General features: G+C 32.9%; 3 protein-coding genes across 3 annotated transcripts; all 3 read left to right on the forward strand.

The window, feature by feature from the left end:
- Positions 1–5,817: 5,817 nt before the first annotated feature.
- On the forward strand, positions 5,818–7,453 carry OCT59_012864 (uncharacterized protein; the record flags this gene model as incomplete). Its single annotated transcript, XM_025327389.2, has 2 exons — positions 5,818–7,015; positions 7,320–7,453. The coding sequence occupies 2 exons, from the start codon at positions 5,818–5,820 to the stop codon at positions 7,451–7,453; spliced, it is 1,332 nt and encodes a 443-aa protein (XP_025171526.2).
- Positions 7,454–14,703: 7,250 nt separating this feature from the next.
- Positions 14,704–16,161, forward strand: OCT59_012865 (uncharacterized protein; the record flags this gene model as incomplete). Its single annotated transcript, XM_066140420.1, has 6 exons — positions 14,704–14,706; positions 14,812–14,994; positions 15,076–15,145; positions 15,213–15,379; positions 15,449–15,773; positions 15,845–16,161. The coding sequence occupies 6 exons, from the start codon at positions 14,704–14,706 to the stop codon at positions 16,006–16,008; spliced, it is 912 nt and encodes a 303-aa protein (XP_066001303.1). The 3' UTR covers positions 16,009–16,161.
- Positions 16,162–18,474: 2,313 nt separating this feature from the next.
- Positions 18,475–20,327, forward strand: OCT59_012866 (uncharacterized protein; the record flags this gene model as incomplete). Its single annotated transcript, XM_066140421.1, has 8 exons — positions 18,475–18,538; positions 18,706–18,750; positions 18,830–18,887; positions 19,077–19,239; positions 19,304–19,537; positions 19,603–19,712; positions 19,771–19,916; positions 20,015–20,327. 8 exons carry the CDS (start codon positions 18,475–18,477, stop codon positions 20,182–20,184), a joined length of 990 nt encoding a protein of 329 aa, XP_066001304.1. The 3' UTR covers positions 20,185–20,327.
- Positions 20,328–21,815: the final 1,488 nt, after the last annotated feature.

Consider the following 21,815-nt stretch of genomic DNA (forward strand, 5'->3'; position numbering starts at 1 on the left):
ATCGTAGCCTTCGAATTTCATGTTACCCTAACTTTATACGATAACATCACAGCCGGCTATTAGGAATACACTACAACACATTGCAAATATGACACTCGTTCACAAAAAAATACATATAGCGTAGTTTATTTTTTATTAATACCCGTTATAAAATGCCTGAAGGGGATTCTCAAAGGAATGTGTAGAATAAGTTCGGGACCTGGCCCATGATTTATATTATTCCAAAAATACAGTAAATACGTTAAAGGAAAATCGTTACTTAATAGGAGAATAGGGAGAAGTATCGACAATAATAAACTATCAGAATATTTACCTGAGAGATAATATGTTCTGTAAAAATTAATAGTTGCTTCATCGATGGAGAAAAATGGATTCTACTGATTTCCAACGCTACTTATTATCATTGTGGGTATTTTTTATGATATTATTATACTAACACCCTTAAGACCTCCTTATTTTTTTGTATACATTTTGCGTCTTACTGCGCAATTACGTTTTTTATTCATTCGTATATAACATGCTAGTCTCTACATACGAATTCTTTCCCCAGACTAATCTCAGATTCCAATTTTTCCACACATGATTAACGAAATTTCTCTTAACTGTCGATTTCTTAAGACCATCAATTTGTTACACTGTGATAAAAAACAATACCAAACATTTATAACTTATGTAACCTACCTTGTGAAATCTTCTTACTTGAAACATTGCTTTCAAATGTAATAGTTTCTTCTTTCCGAATCTCTATTTTGTCATCGTTATTTGTTGATCACACTAGTCGTCATACATCTTCCTTATAATAAGCGTACACCTTGGGTATAGTATGAGCTATTTTTCGCATTACGACATTAACTAAGAACTTCCTTATCAATAATCTCTTCAACTGTGATCGTATATGTGATAATAGTGTTCAGCTACTCTACTGATTAAGTCCCATAAAATTAATAATTACATAATATATGTGATCAGATAACATTTAAATAGTACTTTTGTACGAATAATCGCATTCCATGCACAAATATTTTTACTAATTATTCGTATATAATCATATGTTGAATTGCCCATCAGACATAGTATAATGCATTTCAATTATCCGATATCATCGATCAATTAACTAAATATAATAAAATGCATTAATTCGACAAATAATAGTAGACACATAAAATATGGGCGAAGCCTACGAAGTAAATACCTGGTGGTCAAATTGATATATCCTTCCCATATCATTGCACTCAAGTAGGGATAGTTAGTTATATTATACGGTGGTGATCAGTCGGAGACTGCTCGAAGAGCAAAATTATTTGGAATGACGAATGTGTGAAAAAGGCCATAATAGGCAGTTATTTATACGTTTTTTACGTATTTTGCCTCTTTCTTTTTCCAGTGGAACCCGAAGGAAAAAATATGCTCACCACTGTATATACCATATAGTCCCATCGATTACAAAAGTATTATCGTATCATCATTATATCTCTTGTCTGAATCTTTTTTCATTCATGTGGGTCACTAGTGTAGTTAAATAGCAAGCGGAATATTTTTTGTATTTTTGTTAATAACGTTTGCAAAGTAGAACAATATACAGATTATACAATAATAGGACCACATACTTGAAATACCAATAGCGCATGGTAGTTTATTATACGGTTGACATTTTAGTATATTCAACACTTTTACAGAGTAAACTTCATATCTACTAAGTGATGTACTATATGTTAGTACGAGATTAACAGAGAAAAAATAATGCTTGAAGGAATTAATTTACGTTTATCTGTTAGTAGTTCATTATTGGGTATGAATTATAGAAAAATCTTTTTGCATCGCTACTTGCTAAAATAAAAATGACAGCCTCATGTTTTGTCGGAAATTGCAAAGCTCCCCCTGTTACATACAGAGTCTGTTCTTGGTAATCGAAACTAAATGCAGTTCTACTTAAAGTGTTCTATTGTTTACGATTGCAGAGCACATAACAAAAAGTATTCGGTCCGCAACATTTTTATTTTTTGTATTGAAATAAAACTATCCGGAAATAGAAATGTTCAACGCAGTCGTTGCATGATTTACTTTGTTAGAATCTCGTACAAGCTTTTTGTGGAAAGAAATTAACCATAAATGATAAATTAGATGTCGTGTCGAGAATAAAATGGCACACTGTGTAACGAGAAATAAAGCTATTTTCCATAAAAGGAACCTATTAAATTATACTATATTGCTGATGAGCCTTATTAGGGGGTCGTCTAAAGCCGGGTTCGATCACGTGATTTATAGATCGGCGGACTGGTCCGGAAAGCCACGCAAATAAAATTGTGTAACGCTTTTTTTATTTTTATTTTTATTTCTATTTTTAATTTTTTTTTTATAGTTTTCTTTTATTTATATTATTAATTTTTTAAAATTTTTTTTTCGAAAGTAAAATTTTTTATTGCTATTTTAAAGGCTTTTTTTAAAGATTTTTTGGATCATATATACAATGATAAAAAAACTTTATTACGTTTTATCTTTCTATTGAACTTTAAATTGGAATATTTAAGACAGGTTCCAAACGATTTTTTAATTCACTAATAAATGCGCCGGTTTTTTTCTTATCGCCCCTTTCTTCAACCCTCCAATATATATCACGTATTCTTTCTGTTAACTCACTTACTGCTAGCCGTCTATTCTCCATTGCTTTTTCAGCTTCAGTCATTTTAAAAACTGGCACCTCCAAATCAACTAATTCACGATGTATATATATCTCAAACCCAGACTCATCAAACATTTGTTGAAATTTCTTCCATACATCGGGTATTAACAGCTTCATAGTACCATACATATTTTCGTGAAATATGTGACGGCAAGGTAACAAGTATCGATGGAAAAATAAACAGTTACAATTTAGAGATGTAAGTCCAGGCGCTGCTTTACCTTTTTCAATTCGTCCCTCAACAGCACAAAATTCATTAATGAGCATTTGTTGAACAGGGAACGGGAATTTATGAATTTCATCAAGAATCTCATCATCAATACCAATAGCCGAAATTTTTTTAGTGCGAAATTCATAAGCAACATGCTCTGAATCAGCACGTTTTTTTTTATCAAGTGCAACTATCTTTTGGCATGCACCTGATAAATATTATTGAAATTTTTGATCAGAATTTGTGAGAAACAAGTGAAACTCTTAATAAAAACAACATACCAATTAAACCATGTTGTGGAGAAGTTGTTCTTTTTAATTCACTGTGGTATGATTCTAGAGAATTTGTTGATGTAACCTGTAAAAGAAGAGGAGAATGTTGGCGTGCCCAGAGCGCCTACTGGTGTGTATTCTTTACATAGTTTCTCATAATATATTTCTTGATGGTTGAATTTGAACATTCATTTAATGCTTCTTGAACAATATTTTCACACCCAATCCTAGTCCTTTTGTGCATAGCATGAATCATTTTTTGTCTTATCTTTTTATCATAGATTTTATTCATCCAGACTCTCACGATATGCACTGTGCAAAAAAAGACTTCACACTCCTGCTCACCGTTTTTAAGTCCTGGAAAGGCCATCTTAATACTATTAGATTCTATATTACTCTGATCAGAGAGAAAATATCTTGGATTCCAACGACGTGCAAATCGCCTAATTATTTTTAAACCCTCTGCAACAGTATCACTGTTTTCATTACTTACAAAGAAGTGAGCCCCAACATCCCAACATCCATAATAATTACGAATATATAAGGTAAACAAACGACAATCATACTTATTAGTTTTGTGTGTAGAATCTATAAGGGTTAACCATCCGTGTTGCTCAAGATTTTTGATATGGTCTGGGTGTATAAAAACAAAACCGTAGGTGGATAAGTGAGGAATTTCATAATAATTGACCAAGTATTCTTCTTTTTCTAGAAAAGAAATAGCCTCTCGAATATCCAATTCTTGTTTAGGATTACCAATAAGATGTGCATCAAGAGATCCATGTATTTTATATTTTATGTTCGTAACCTCCTTCCTTCTTAACTCCTTTACACTTTCTCCTAAATCTAGCTTGTCAGTTGCATACTCCTTTACCGCACTAACAATTTCTGGTGGTCTATAATTCTTCACAGCTTCTTGTATAACTAAATCTCGAACAATTTGTGAACGCTTAAGCCTTTCGCTTTCTTCTAAAGCATGTGAATGGTCAGGTGAGTCTTGAAACCGTTCAATACGTACTTTTTGTTCAGAAATATAACGTTGAACCTTGATCTTTGCAGAACACATATTAGCCGGCCGAATTTTTGTTATACGACGTTTCTTACTTGAAACACCTTCTTTTCGGGTGCTTGATTTATTAGGTTTACTAAATCGACAGATAAAAACTTTCCATGAATCTCCATTAACATTATTTTTATAGCTAAACCTAGTCCATACATTTGACACGAGAGGCCACCACTCCTTATCAAATTCTTCTATTGAAAGTTCAAGTGGTTGATTAACATTGAAAAGAAGATGGCGTTTTTGATTAGGGGTTAAAGTTTCAGATATAGGTATGTTTATTTTATTAGAAGCAAATGGAGTCATTGAATATATAAATTGCGTGAATATTATTAAAAAAATTTGGAGAAAAGAAACCTAAATAAAAGAAAAAGAAACTTTAAAGAAAAATAATTCGAAGTTAAGCTATAAACTAAAATATTTTATAAAAATTTGTAAAAGGCGTGTTGTTTTGTTTTTATTTTTTTTTATTCCAAAGGAAAAAAAATAAAAATAAAAATAGAAATAAAAATAAAAATAAAAAAAGCGTTACACAATTTTATTTGCGTGGCTTTCCGGACCAGTCCGCCGATCTATAAATCACGTGATCGAACCCGGCTTTAGACGACCCCCTTATTAGGCAGTTAGTTATTTGTATTACATTTCTCATTACATATATTCCCTGTTTTGTTAATAAAAAAGATTATCGCAGTTTCATTATACGAAATAAGGCAGCTGTGACCTTGGTGTCACGGTCTCGTTGTTGGGAAAAAATAAGTTGCGCATAACACGTCAAACGACAAAAAGTTTAATCGACCACAAGGAAAAAAATTTTAATTGTTTTCGAAATGGATAAATTTCGTGGACCAGAGATGTATATTGCAATATGCGTAGATATACTTTTAGTTACAACCATTAGTTTATACATATTATCTATTTCGAGATTCTGAATTTCTGCGCATGGTTAACGAATTTTCTTCTTATCAAACTAGTTAAAATAATAGATATATTATAATTCGAACACTCGCAACAATCATATATTATTTCGTAAAAATATCTCACAAAGTATCTGTAAATGAACATATACCATTAAAATAGAAAGTGAATATGGAAAGAAACTATCAACTGTCTTTTCTGACTAGAAATATCAGACACATGAGAAAGTTCGCTTTTTTTCTGACCGTCTTGCCGCTCAACCACGCTCCAAAGGTCTTAGGAAATGCCTGAAGGGCATTGCGAAGCAATGTGTTCCTAATGGCTCTGCCCAAAATATTTTCTTCATGCATTATATCGTCAGACCTTGTCTTACAGATAATCGTATTGGCCCACCAAGATGTAGGCATGTAGTTATACAATAAGTAAAGGGAGATCAGAATAACACGTATTGTTACATTATACTTATTCCAGGTATGAAACACGCATTAAGTTTATTGATTAATATATGATACCGAGAGTTAATCATTTCATATTATTAGATTCTTACGCACTACAAAATTAGAAATGATAGGTATATTATGGTAACATACCGTATATTCTCTCCTAAACACTTCCTTTATACCACATCGTATCAGTTGTTCGATTTTTTTATTTGAACTAAAGTGACCTTTACTAAAGAATGGGAAACGAAACAGATAAATATCGCTCTTCAACGTCACAAAAACAACATAATTTATCGGTTGAGGAAGTATATAACAAAGAGGAGCTATTTACGAAATTGGTAGTTAAGGATCACAATGCAGACATGTATAGGGCTTTTCATTCACGTGAAGAGTTTTGGAAGTTCTACGATAATGTAACCGAACCTCTAAGATCCTTTTCCGAAGTAGTGTACGGAGACCTACCCCAATTCCCTAGGATACATGTAGAGTTTGGTTCTCTTAATAAGCTTCCTGGAACGAAAATAGTTAACTTGCTAAGGCAAATTCTTGATGGGATGCTAGTCGTGTTTCGCATTAGGTATAGTGGAATAACGAATGTACCTAAGTCTCCGAAAGATTTTGTCATCATGGATGAATACGGTCAGAATAGGCATGGTTACTGGACAAACGATTTTCACATACAAGCCACATCGTTTACATTTACAGACTACAAAGAGGCTAAGGAGTTCACTTACCATGTTCGTTCAAGTTTGCCTGTAGAGGTTGGACGATTTATTAGTCTACAATACAATGACCCTATTCAGCTAGTCCCCATATTTGGTTCTACGTGTCCTAAGGAATCCTTACACAAGAACATTTCTCGTTTTAGTCCATTCTTAGGAACAAACGTTGATATTCACAAGAACGAATTATTCGTTAAAAAGTTTCCGGACTTGGATTGCATTGTTCCTTCTACCCCAATAGCCGACAGGAACACAAAAAATATTTGCGACCAATCTACAAACAGTGTACGAAGTATTTCACCTAATACACATGAAAACACAAACATTAAAGATCCTCACAATGCAGTTAGTTACCATGAAAATGGCTTTGATCAACGAACTTCTTCATCTGTGGAGCAAGTATCACAAAACGAGACTCCTCGTGACGATGAGCAGCCAGAGAATACATATTCCAGCGAGACTCCAAGGGAAGGATCCATTACAACGTTGTCAACGAAAAAGAATCCGCCTTCGACTAATAAACAATACGCCACTGCGATAAACTGTTTGGTTATGTTTTTCTTTATTGTGAATAAGATCAAACCAGATGCCACACGACAAATGCAGGGTAGAACACGTGTCACTAAAGAAAAGAAGGAAAAGAGGCATATTTTACAGGGGCAACCGAATCAACTCCAACATAATAGAAGTGTAAAAAATGGAAAGGGTCTTGGTCGCTCCACTTCCCATAAAACCAAATGTTTTATAATTCGAGAGGAAGTCCTAGAAACTACGTTTCTAGTTTGGAAGGTCTCTTGGACTAATTTTCTTCATTCCTCAAAAAATCATGGAGATTCCTAATATACGTCTTGTTATTATTTCTACAGTAATATACTTGTATATGGATAGTAAAAAAAGGAATAAAAAAGCGTGGTTGAGCAGCAAGACGCTCAGATGGAGGATTCATAATAATCCATACATTCGGCCTGGAGATTGTCTACATAAAAACGAAATGACCAACTGGGAAACAATTATAGTTTCCATGATTGCACTTGATTGTGATGTTATTTGTATGCAGAGTACTAACAAAGCAAGATCATATGGATGCGTGCCTCACAAGGTCATAGCAATTACACCACCGTGCCAATCATATCAATTCAATCCTCCATGAAAAAAGATGCCAACAGATACATGAAATAAATTCTCTGTTTATGGGTGTAAAGTAACAATTGACACGAGTAACAAATGTTGGATCAATGAAATGGGGTGATATCGAGTATTCAAAAAATGGAGGAGAATCTTTTATGCAAAAAATAGGGGGTTTTTGTGTCTACAACGGAACAGAATATTTTTTTGTTTTACATATACTGGATAATCAATTACTACGTCTAACGTAGTTATACATTCTGAATGACGAATGTAATTGGAGTTAGTTATAGCGAATAATGGTAATACCAGTTAGATAAAATTATGCCCAAAATAATTACGAAAATATTTTGATATCAGATATGGTTATTTAGTGAACACAACAGAGAGTGGATGTGTTCTATCATCGAAGAAACAGTAGGACATACAGTAATATTCCTCGATTACAGGGGATGAAGTATTTAGTCCGTAGGACCTTCAAAGAAGTGAATAATCGAAAGGGAGCGACTAGTGATGTTTGATCGCAGAAGATAACGGAGGACAAAAAATAATTTGATCATAGACACGTGAAACGTCCTTTTGATATAGTTATTTGGAATTCGAACATTGTTTCTCCTTCCTACATAAGTATGTCCATAGTGTATATAATTGGATAGAAGTTATATGAAACAGGAATCCTGGTCTACTTCGTAAAGTACTGTACAACTAACTCCGATTATTGTTTCTTTCTAAGCACAGCCTCACTAAAAATAGTCACATCTGTTGAAGTAATAGTTACATATTTAGGTAACGTTAGTTATTTTTTTTACTATACTTGTTATTCCACGTTATTAGTTTTTACTTTTCTTTGCTTGGAGTATTGCGAAATGATGTATAAATCACATTTTAACGATTGATTATGTTTATAACAACTATTGTTCCATGTTTTTCCACAAAGGATTATATCGGATATCGTTTTGAATTTTGTATGACATATCATTGGTTAGTTTCTGATAGCGTATGAGTGTTCCAACATATAATAAAAAAATAATACATACAGAGGCATCATTTCTGATGTTACTGATGAAATGATTCGAAAGAAGAGTATATGTATTTCTGTATTCTCGACCTCGCTTATTTTTCATTAACCTAATATCAATTTCTGTGATTGAATAATAAACAAATTGTATACGAAATGTTCTTCTCAATTTACCCTGTAAGGCGCTAAAGCGTGAGGAACAAAGAATTTTGAAAGATAGATTCGCTTCACAAATATAGGTGACAAGAGTGTAACTGCACAAAGTCACGCTCAGATGGCAGGAACAACAAATGATCGTTATCGATAACAACATCAACATAACAAGTGACGATTGTTTAGTGGAACTGAACAGAACTAATTTATCATGATGACAACACTAAATAAATTAACTGTTATCATAAGAACTTCAATCTAATAAAATTACCTGGCGGGTACGAAGTGGAGGTTTTAAGATGTATTCTCCTGGTGGTCACAGTCTTCTTGTTTTATTACGTAATCGAAGGAAAATACTATATTACAATGCTTTGTGGTAATGAAATAATTGGTAGCAGATACTGAGGGCATGTATGGATCAACGAATCCCAAGTTAATAAGTATTGATATTGATGAGATTAAGTCGATTCGATAACATCACTATGTTGACTAGTATGAATGACCGGTGTAGTGCTACTATAAACTAATTTCAAGGACTTCCTGGGAAGGTCTAGATTCTGTTCTCAATGGCAAAGCCATTTCCTTTTCATTTTGTAATCCGAAGAGCTGGCCAATGGTACGATGATGCAATGCATTAGTAAACTGGCTGTTTTTTATACACCTTGTCTATTAATCATCTACATGAGCGTCTTGCCCTATGAACCTAGGTTCCTAGAACCTCCTCTGTTAACAGCGTGGTTGAGCGGCAAGACGGTCAGCTCAAAGGTCTTATGATATGTGTTCCTAATTGTATACGAATAGTAAAAAATGGTGATTGAAAACTAAGTCACATGGCGTAAAAACTATTGGTGTACTGGATAACGTTCCCTTGTCTAACTAATACTAGAAATCTTACAGAATAATACTTTGGGGTGATTATGACATAGTAACACGTGAACTGTTGTTCTCATGTTAATCAAAACGAGAATCATTAATATGTTTGTAACGCAATAAATTGTGGATTTAGTCCGAAGATCATACGCATTGTAAAAACAAAATAATTGCAGTTTTTTTTTGTAGACACGACTTAAAAAATATTCTACAGTTATTTATTAGTTAAGAGAAATATGATAATTATTCCCCTGCATTACAATATACATACGATTTATCATGTAACCTAATAATGCGGACAAATATTAACTGCTAATTCACAAGCCGAATATAAAATCTGCGTCCCATTTATTGGGCACCTCGGCCATATCTGATAGTCAGCCATATGTGTAAATATTTTCCGAATTTTTTGTAATACATTCGGTGTTTCATATCGGTATCCAAATAAACCCTAAAAAAGGAAAAACGATATCATAGTGAGTGGACAAGATTCCATGAATAGGTAAATTACGATTATGTCTAAGACTATTTTGGTAACTGTTATTCTAAGTTCGCATACAACTTTTGTGGAACTAACTATTTCTTCGAAATTAGGTAATACGATATACTTATCACTAAGGATTCGCTCCACGATCTATTGTCTTCAAAAGTAGATTGTCTTGCTGTGTGACTATTCATAATCGTCATAATTTGGAATGATAATTTCCCGTATACATCTTCTCAAATATTAGTCTAGTAGTTTTTTTCAGACAAAAAAAATTTATAACGTAATTGAACAAAGAAAAATCCTTAGTATGAAATCAAGCTGCGCAGCTGTTCCATTTGGAACTGATTTCTTCTCGTATGTGATGCTTCTTGTCATAGACGTTTTGACTGGTCACTCAAAGATGGGGCTTGCCACATCGGACTTGAGGAACTCAAGGCAGTATAATTGGCCAAGGTAGATGGGTATATCTCGCCTAGTTATTACTGTAAGGATCGGTCAATTTCGAGAACATCTAAATTACGGGACTAAAGGTAAGTTTAGTCATACAATTTTAATCATACAATTTTAGTCATACATTTTTAGTCATACATTTTTAGTTATTACATTTTAGTTGATCATTTTCGTTATACATTTTTAGTCATAGAATGTGTGTCCCGAAAAACCATAATTTGGCGATCCTATAACTGTTATACCGGTCACTTACAGTTTAGTATTTCTAAGTTATGGTCGGCCTCTTGGCAAAGGCGCCTTGTCGAGAAGCTAATGGGTAAATGGATTTTGCACCAGCTCATACCTAGGTATTTTTGTGAGAAACAGGAGGGTAATAATTTTTTTTTGTCTCCTGCGTTATTGATCGAATACGGTTTTTATAATAGTCCGGGATATCATTAGCCGAAAAAAATAATTTGTACCAGTGTTATCATATGACAAAATATAGTTACACCGTAATGAATATGTTAACTGTGACCCCTTGGGTCACGGTCTCTTTGTTCTGCTATTAGTTATTCATCACTAATCGCATTTGGGTTGATACATTGTCTCTTCTCTTTAATCACCGATGATCCATCAACAATAGAAAAAATCGAAAAACTGTATTATCGGCAAATTTCCAATGGACGTTATTCCTTTGCTGTAATGTCTTGCAACAATAATTTTCTCCATGATGATCCGGTAAAATACTTCTTCCTAAGATATAACCGCAACACTGATCACATGATACCCTTAACAAATGTTCAGAGTGTCATGTGCATTGATCCCGTGATATGTATATTCTATCCTAATCGAACATTCTTTTTCTCTTGTGTAACAACGATAAATTTCCACGATTACTGAGGTTAACGAAAAAATTGCCAACAAGCTACCTAACCTGTTCTCGAGAAACTTACTTCCTGAAAATTAATGTTTCGCATTTTGTCCAGTGATTACATAATCAAACATTACTTTACCGGGATAATTAACTCCAAAAGGGATCTGAATCATCGACACAAGTAATCACGTAAATGGTTTATATAGGATACAAACGAATAAACAAACATTATAACTAGATCATGAGCTGCCGCTTTACAAAATAAATATTTCTGCGGAGATAGGATCACGTTACATTCTATGCCATAGAAAAGAGTATCACATGATTCCTTCATAGGAAGGGTAGAACAAAATAGCACTGAATCCGCTACTACTAGTAACTCTATTGACTAGTTTACTGATTTGATGCTATAAGTGGGAAGCTTTGATCCTTTATTTGTCTTATTTTCATCTTGTGATATTTATATGAACATTGTAATACGATCACTCCGCCGAAGAACGTAAAAAATGTTGTATTAATCTGTCACGCAGCATTGGGTATCCATGGATTCGATTTTTTCTACATGTTATAGACAAAGTAACACTTAAGATTGAATGTAATCATTACCAATGTCAACAAATTACAATCTGTTTAATATCGATACGGTTAAATCAAATATTTACGCTCTTTGTAAGCATGTAATAAAAATTGCTCTTCACATAATAGTTAGTCCATTGTGGTTTATTAAAATAAATGTCAAATGAGCTTCTTGCTATATACATAATAAATTACATTTTCCGTGTTTCAGTTATCTATGAACACATGACATAGGACCCTTAGGGATCGATGTCATATGACAGTGGACAAAATTCACACGCCATATTTCTGTTCATTACCCACCTGTAATTGTGATCACGAAATACATAAAAAAAAATCGGTCAGTATCTATTGTTGGATGATATGAAAACATATGATGATAGCGAGATGTATTTTACCTTCTTAGTGTCACGTTGATTCATATCCTATGCATCTTTCCGAATATCTTGGATCAACGAATGGTTACATTTTTTTTTGCAGATGTATTTTAATGCGAACTTTATTCCAAGTAAGTTTTTTCTCTAGCCAAGGAAAGACACTAATATCAACAATATCATCCATAAACACGTATTTACATTATTTTGGGTGTAGCCCAGTCTCCGACCCTATGAACCCAGGTTCCTAGAACCTCCTTATTGAACTAGCGTGGTTGAGCGGCAAGACGGTCATATTATTGTCCATGTTCCGGTAAACCACACATTATAATAAATAATCGTTATTCAAATAAACTCCTTATACTACAAAAGAATTAAATGTTTCCACAGACTCGCATATTCCATCGAAAGTATAACGTTAAAAATAATTACCGTCTACGAAATGCCATTTCTCGTTTTTTCCTTCTTATTGTGACATTTCCACAGACTGAGTCCGCTGGTTGCTTTTTTAGACAAGACACCACACATTATAAGTCATATTCTTCACCAAAAGCAGCATTGGAAATAACTCCTAAATGCTTGATTGTGTAATCAATACGTCAAATTTTTTCTTCATCAGCTACTTTGAATTACAGATTTAGTGAAATTCCTTTTCCGATAACAGACAAGTTTTGACCATACGGATACATGAGTGGATGATAACTGAAATATATTCACAGCGAATCGCTCAATGGCCCTTCCCATATTGCTTAGTCTGAGTTCATAATACGGTGTAACAAGCTCGTCATCATCATCTATGTTATGAATTCCTTTTCATAAATAAGTAAAATACTTGTATTAGTTATGTTGTCTCAAAAGAATGCTGCGATCAAGATAATATACAAAAAAGTCTTACTTGGTGTAGATTCTGGTATGTCTGTTATTCACACATCTTCTGCGCATATTTTGAATACCCTTCTCAAGTCTTTTTATTTTGTACGAGGACAACGAACTTTTTTCTCTTTACATTTGTGATGTTCGCAAGAACTGTTGCAAGCCCCCCAACTCCACTCCATTTAGTTCAAAATCACTCGTGTATCTTGAGAAATCTTGACTTAGCTTGCGAATTAATTTCAAGTCATCTCGTCGAGTTGTAACTCTTCTTCTTTACGTAAAAAATCCATAGTAGTATTTTCTTAATCTTTTTCGCTAACGCAAGCATCTCAGTCAAACTTGTTGTGTGAACATAAAACGTTTTAGCTTAAACGAATAAAAACAAGTTGGAGTGAGATAAACGGGTTTGGAAGAAAAAAAGAATATCTGTAAAACGAAAGTTGTACAGACCTGATAATTGTTAATTCAAGTTGTAAGCAGCCATACCTTCGCATCATCACACATGAAGGGCTAATTGTTCAGAAAAGTAGTCACGTAATGGTAATTGATATACATTCTATATTTCGTGTAAGCTAAGCCACAAAGCATAGTTATCGCTTGCATACAAGTTATTAAAAGTGATTAAGTGAGAACCTGCACAAACCGAAGAGAATAAAATATGACTCTCTGGAACAGAATACATAACAGAAGACACTTAAAACTAGACGCCATACCAATAAGCTAGTACAATACTTACTGTAAATGTGGAATCATTTCATGTTTGCAATTTCAGGGCTCCATCAGAAACTATTCTATGAATAAATACTCTGATCCTATTTGTTAACTTTTCTATCTGTCGAACTCCGAAATTTTACTGAATCACCCATGGGATACTCCTGGTTCCAGTAACATCGCAAATCTATATAGTTTCCGTATACGTTAAGTTTCTAATAATAGTACGAGAATTACTCCAAGTAAATATTCTTATTATATATTGCATTCATCGAACACAGTACATATGTTCGCTTTGAGAGAAACATTGATTATAAAAACTGCTCGACTACCATGTGTTGGCTTATCACGAATGAAAAGTTTACCCGAAAAAAAATGTTAATATAAAAAGGCGAAATAGTTGTACATATGATACGTTACATAAATGATATTTTTATCTGTCCCACCACAAGTAATATTCGTATTTTTTGTACCACTGTATACAATAGAAATGTCTTATCAACTGATTATTTTTCTATTTTTCGAGTTGCTTCTTTCTCTGTAGTTAAAATCTCAGGACATTTGTTGTAAACATAACTCCCACGACCAAATAAAAGAGAAATATAGCATTATTTATTACCTAGTGTCGCAGTGGAAACTATTATTTATTCACTTTCAACTTTAGATTTCGTATAAAATAGTGCTAAAGAATATACACTTCATTTCTCTTGTTCTATATCAATACAAAAATACTGTTTGCTCTTATTTTTGGTTTAGAAATATCTCTCCACTCTCTTTCATATGAATAATACCTGACGTTCGAAAAACTTCAGTAACTTGGAACATCGGAGAGCTCAATCCTTGTAACTGCGCCATAACTGCGCCATAAAATCCAAATAAAAGGAAAACAGGGCGATATTTATACAAAATGGTTTTTTTTTTAACGCTACACGACAGACAAATTCCTTCTAACAAGAACACTCCACTGGAACATTCCTTGCATATTTGTATAATGTTACGCCAATACGCCGATTAGGAAGAGTATTATGCCGATAGGTTGAATAGATTATTAAGGGACAAGATAATTAACCAATACTACTCTCACGATCTCATTAACCGCAAGATTATTGGCTCTGGAGGATCTGCTTCTGTTTATGTTACAAATTGGAAGAATACGTCAACAATATATGCGATTAAAAAATATGTAGATAACAAAGAGGTAAATCACCAATAATATTCTTAATCATATTCTTAATCATATTCTTATTTATAAATCATTCATAGATTATTTTCTTTCTAGGCGTTTTTAACGATTAGGGCTAATTCTCATGAAAATATCATTCAATTTCGTGGAGTCACAAAATTAAAAGGTAGAGTAAAGTAACGATTACATGTGCCTAAATTTTAGTATTTTGTTAACGTGTTGTGACTTCTTAGGTGAAAAAAAATATTCGCTTGTTCTTGAATATGCAGATGGTGGAACATTAAAGGATTATTTAAGAAACAGTGTTATTGAATGGAAGAATCAATTAAGGCTTGCAAGAGAGATTGCAAGTGCGGTTTTATGGTTACATGATGAAAAGGGAATCATACATGGTGATCTTGTAAGTACATTCCCGTTGTTTAAAATTATATGGAGGAACTAGGCCATTAATTAACATATCTTTTTTTAGCACCCAAAAAATGTCTTAATACACAAAGGTACAATAAAATTAGCTGATTTTGGGTGTTCATATCTAAAAGAATCAGATGACAACACCAGAGCACATGGCGTGACACCTTATATGGACCCTAAATTTTTTGAGAATCCTTCGTATCGAATAACAGAAAAATCTGATATATACAGCTTAGGAGTATTATTCTGGGAGTTAACAAGTCGAAAATCGCCTTATAAATATAAGACAGGAGACGATTGTGCTCTTAGGTTCCATATCCTCCATGGTTTAAGAGAAGAACCTATACATAACACGAATGTTTTGTTTGTTAGATTATATCAAAGTAAGCATAAAATAGGGACAATGCTTTACCGCAACATTTTTTCACAATCTATTTTTACTTTGTTTTATTAGAATGCTGGGAACACGAACCAGATAATAGACCGAAAATCCACCAAGTAATTTCGGAACTTAATTCTATTAACCTTGAAAACAATAATGTATCAACTCCCGAAGAAAGCGAAGAAAGTGAAGAAAGCGGAAAAACGGAGGATTTATGCTTGTCAGATAGTGATTGAATATGCATTGTTACGAATTTAGATTATTTATATGCTACTTTTAGGGTTTTATTCTTTTTGTTTGTAATTTTTACACGAACATTTTATTTCTATAAACGAAAATATAGATAGATTTTTTTACGTAATACATAAAATTTTGATGCAATTTCCAACAAAGGGAAGTATAGTATTTCAAGTGGCACTCAACAACTTAGCCTATCCTTAGAATTACATGGCGTTCATTGTCTACTGGTGTAACTGGATAAGATCCATGTGAATTATCTAACAATTTTTTGGTTATGGAGTGTCATTCCCTTTATATCCTGCAAATAAGATCTGTATAAAACGTATGGTTCGCCTGTCTTGTATCCAATCCAATGATATATTCGAGTCTGGATGGGAATTACTACAAAAATTGTCGTAATTTATTACAAAAGTCTTCATCCAAAGCAGACTTCTAAAATGTTCGTTAATGAAGAGATCAGAGAACATCTTTCTGAAAAATGACAGAAGACTTGCTTCGAAAAAGCACGCAAGATTAGTAAATCAAATCGAAGTCGTCCACTAATATTTATCCCCGCAGTAAACAGAACCACGTGATACTCTGAACAATGTGTAGAGTGTCATGTGTTCTCCGCAGTAGATAACTATGGTATTGTCCAATGTATAAATATCATATGTGTAACAAGTTATGCGAAAATATTACCTATTTATGTAAATAAAAAACGAGTAAAATGCAACGTGTAACATTTTTGCATTGTGTCAGGGACTGTGGTAACGCAGTGGCCAGAATTACGTAAGATCAACTATTCTTCAACCGTCTGGCCAAAATAATGTCAGCTAACATTACGCCAAAAATCTAAAAATGGCCACTGCCGATTCTGTGAAAGTGTGAAACGCAGAAAATCATCTCCCTGCATTGTGCATTAAGGGTAGTCTGTTACGCAAATACTATCTTCTTATACCATCAGGTGCTATTTTCTTATACCACCTTATATTATGCGGTCAAGATCGACATGCATATGGTATAAGAACGATACATTTGCGTCTGTTACAGTTACCATTTTCCTTATTATGGAAGATTATCATTACACGGAATGCTAATAATAGTTTTGTTACTAACTGCAAACATCTCAACCAAAATTAGTGTTCCGGCTATTTTGAAGTTCTTTCACATGTTAATTTTTTGGAGTCATATACAGAACTTACAGTATTAATCTCTATATACGAGTTTGTTACCTTCGGATTCCAATTTTTCTACACATGGAACGAATTTTCTTTATTTATCCAATTCGATAGCGACATCTACACTGTTACGTAATAAGAAACTGGAACAAATTTCTCATAATCAAAATTTTGAAGAAGCGAAGTCTAGGAATCCTCTCAATAAAATGTCTACTGCATAAAAGGTTTACAATCCAACTCCATTCTTATGTAATTTTTTGTTTTCATTGGGTATCGAAAAAGCTATGGTGTTATTCTTGCATTACAAAAGGAATAAATATTACGTTTTATTTCCACTGACTGTTTGTGCCACTCAACGAGTGGGGTAACTATAACGTCATCATTGAAAAGTTTCACATGATTACAATTAACTGCATAACATCATATCAGTAATCCAGATTTTTTAGTTCTTCATGTAATGTCCCACCCATATATTCAGTGTTGGGCAATTGGACAATTGGACGTTTTGGACATTTGTCCAAAACCTGTCCAAAACTTGTCCAAACCCAAAACCTTTTTTTCATTGGACAGGTTTTGGACAGATCACATGACAAAAAATTTAATTTTGGCCAGAATTATGACTAATTTTGGCTAATTTTAATTCTAGTTCAATTATTAAATTACTTCAAAAATCTTTAAATATTAATTTTTAATATTATTTGATTTTACATTAATTTTTATCATTTAATTAATATTAAATATTTACTTTTTTAACATATTTTTATTTTATTTTTAGTTTCAGTTGATGAATATTAGGACTCTTGAGCAGTTTTAAACTGTCCAAAACTATGTCCAAAACTATGTTCAAAACTGGTTTTGGACAGTCCAAAATTGTCCAATTAAAAAAACCAATTGGACAAGTCCAAAACCCAACACTGCATATATTTACTATTGTTACCCTAAAAACTATTACGCATGCCTACTTTTATTTGATAGAGAAGTAGAACGGTTTATTTTCGAAGAAATTAAGCCGACTACAAATGGAATAGGTAACAATATCAACTGCGGAGAAGAATATTAGTGGACTACATGAGAGATTACGTCAACTTCCACGTATATTCTCTATTGCGCAGTAACACGTGATTTTACTGTGAAATATTAGTAAGAATATAAGGCATACACACGTAGTACAATAGTAATTTGCTCAACAACGAGACCGTGACCCATGGGTCACAGTTGTCTAGAATAGAAATTCCATAAAAGTGTGGTCATTACTTAAAAGTTATTTTATTTAGACTAACAAATAATAACTAGCTACTTGTAATGTATACTCGTAACGTTGTACATACTACAACATTAAAGAATTTAGATGCAGGGGTATTACACAGTCAGATAAATGCTATTCACAAGGAATATAACTTTTCCAACTCTCGTTAAATTATATTTCTTCCGTTGTCAATTGAGTTGGGCCATTTGTTGTAATTTACCTTCTACAGTACATTTCAAAAAAAAAGAACTGAAGTTCTAAACCTAGCTAATAACTTATTGTTTTAGCATCACTGTGTAAAGTATTACCTATCACTCCAGCTCAAGAAAACGGTAAAAAACATATATTCGTATTTATTCCTTTTATTTTAAGACAATACAAAAACATTTTTAAGGAGACATTTTTTGACAGGACAAGAAACTGCGCCACATTTAACGACAAGAAACTGCGCCACATTTAACATCAAGCCGTATTTATATCAAAATGGTTTTTTTTTACCCCAAGAAACTAATTTGCTAAACTTCCATATATGGGGGGGGTTAAAATTTTTGCTTTTACTATTATACGAATATATCTATACAACGCCAATGTGCATATATCTATACAAACGCCCAATTACCTCATTATAGTCACAAATCAAAGATTGTTATGGCAATAGAATAAAGGTGTTACTGGAAAACAAAGCGATTGGCTACTATGACTCTCAGCACCTTATTTGTTATGATGTTATCGGCTCTGGAGGATCCGCTTCTGTTTACGCCGCAAATTGGAAGAATACGTCAACAGTATATGCAATCAAAACGTTTGTCAGCAACGAAGAGGTGTGTTACTGATAACTGTTTTTTTATATAACTATAAATTATACAAAGCTTATTTCATTTCTAGGTTTATTTAACGCACTTGGCGGATGGACATCAGAATATTATTCGATTACATGGAGTTACGAACTTAGACAAAAAAGAATATTCACTTGTTCTTGAATGTGCAGACGGTGGAACACTAAAAGATCATTTAAGGAAGAATACTATTTATTGGAAGAATCAACTAAGGTTCGCAAAAGAAATCGCAAGTGCCGTTTTATGGTTACATGATGATAAGGGAATAGTACATGGGGATCTTGTAAGTACTGTATATTTGTAAATTTTATTCACCATAATGCGTAATTGACACTTTCTTTTTTTTAGCATTCCAATAATATCTTAATACATAAAGATACGATAAAATTAGCAGATTTTGGACTTTCATTTGAAAAAGGAAAGGATCGTAATAATACTGGAGTATATGGTGTAATACCGTAAGTTGCTCGATCAAAGACTTCCATACAAGCTAAACGAGAAATCTGATGTATATAGTATAGGAGTTTTATTCTGGGAGTTGAGTAGTTATAAATCACCTTTTAATGGACTCGATGATGACCATATTACGTTTAAAATACTTAATGGCGTGAGAGAAGAACCTGTTCCGAACACGAACGTTAAATTTATTGAACTTTATCAAAGTAAGTGTTAAGTTAGTTTCGGAATAGTGATTCCTTTGGCTTTGGTGTTATCTTTATTTTTCTTCTCGTTGTGATCTAATCTTAATCTATCTGAATAGAATGCTGGGAACAAGAACCGGATGAACGGCCAAATATTTCTCAAGTGAATTCAGTGCTTAATAGTATTGATTCTAAAAGTAATAATGTATCTATTGTCTCTGGAAGCGAAGAAAATGGGAATGATCACTCCTGTCAAATTAATTTAAGCAAGATTAGTCAATTATATTAGATTATTTCATATACCTTTTAGATTTTCGTTATCATAACTGTTGTCCTATTTAAATAGGATACCCATCATTTTTTTATCTTAAACTTTTTAGTTACTATAGAGACTATAGACAGCAAAATAAAAGATCGATTTCTATTAAGTAATACGTATTATGTATTTTCGTTGTGCAACATCAGTAGCCCTTTGTATATGACTAACAAACATCCTGAGCTAGTAGTTATTCGACAGAATACCGTTGAACGTTCGTGTGAACCACAAATGCCCGGATAAATCCTTTTGCAATAATTCCACGTAAGTCAAAGTTTCATATTTCTATTACAAATACTTACCCATGAGTGATCTGCTTAAAAAAGTTATTCGGTTTAAAACTAACACTGTTTAACGCTAATTTTCATAGGTGTGTTTTATTATTGCGAATAACAAGACGACGTAAGACAAATGAGTTCATGTGAATAGTTTTTCGAAGCCCTTTTAACTGCATAAGTAACCAATAACACAACTTACTATATAATAGTAGTGATACTGTATGAAAACGCCCTGGACATAATAAGTGCTCATTAAATAGTTCTTGACTTCCAATAATCTGTCTCATTTCTATCGATGCTCAATTGCTCATGACATAATCTACCGTAAGACTCGAGATATCATTATTAACACTTCAGCTTCCATCAACGAGCTAACAGAGAACGAAAAAATAAATATAACTGGTTTGTGTTACTTTATAATTGTGTATTTTTGAAAAAGCGATTTCGCAAATGTGTTCAATGTGTTCGAAACGATTCTTTTCGATTTATTAATATTATGATTACAAGTACGTCAACTTCACATGACACTCGGGACAAGTGTTAGAATATCACGTTACTAAATATTATATGGCATCATATGTAGTACAATTTGTCTATAAAAATGTTCGCTTCTTTAGCTTCTATTAAATCAGCGATCAGAGATATTACTTCTAAATTTTGTTTGTGTAGTCATAGAAAAATTAACCGCAGTTACTGATCTTATGATACTGTGAACTGAGTCACGTTTTATATTGTGGAATTCTATTTTTTAAATCAATAACGAAGTATCACTTAATTCTGTTTTCTATTAGTACTTCTGGTATTGGCAACCGTTTTTTTGCATTCTAATAACAAAATGGCGATATATTTCGTTAAAATAGCTATTAGATACAAATCAAACCAAAAAAATTACTTTTATTCATTTCTTATAAATACATAAGAGCGTTGTGCCTTTGAACGCTGTTGTGAACAATTGTTACATTAATTCCTATCTTTCCTATATCTGCTTATAACTTAGAACGTAACATCTACTATATAATAACTGTTTTTGTATGACCGCCAATATGATAAATTATTATGTTATATTTTTATGTTTTCGATTGCTGTTATGCAATAGTCTTGCTACTCAAACTTTAGTTCCTAAACCTCTACTCCTCGATTGCCATTCCTGCATATGATGACACCCAAGCTGTGAAACACAATATACACATAGGAAATACGAAAGTAGACGAATCCTCATTGATTACCATATAGTATTTGATAAGTCACAGTGAGATGAATACTATTTCATTAAAATATATAACGAATAAATTGTTGTCAAATTATTCTATTTCAAGTGTCCCAAAA

This window comes from Rhizophagus irregularis, chromosome 20 (assembly GCF_026210795.1).
Source record: "Rhizophagus irregularis chromosome 20, complete sequence".
Taxonomy (NCBI): Eukaryota; Fungi; Glomeromycota; class Glomeromycetes; order Glomerales; family Glomeraceae; genus Rhizophagus; species Rhizophagus irregularis.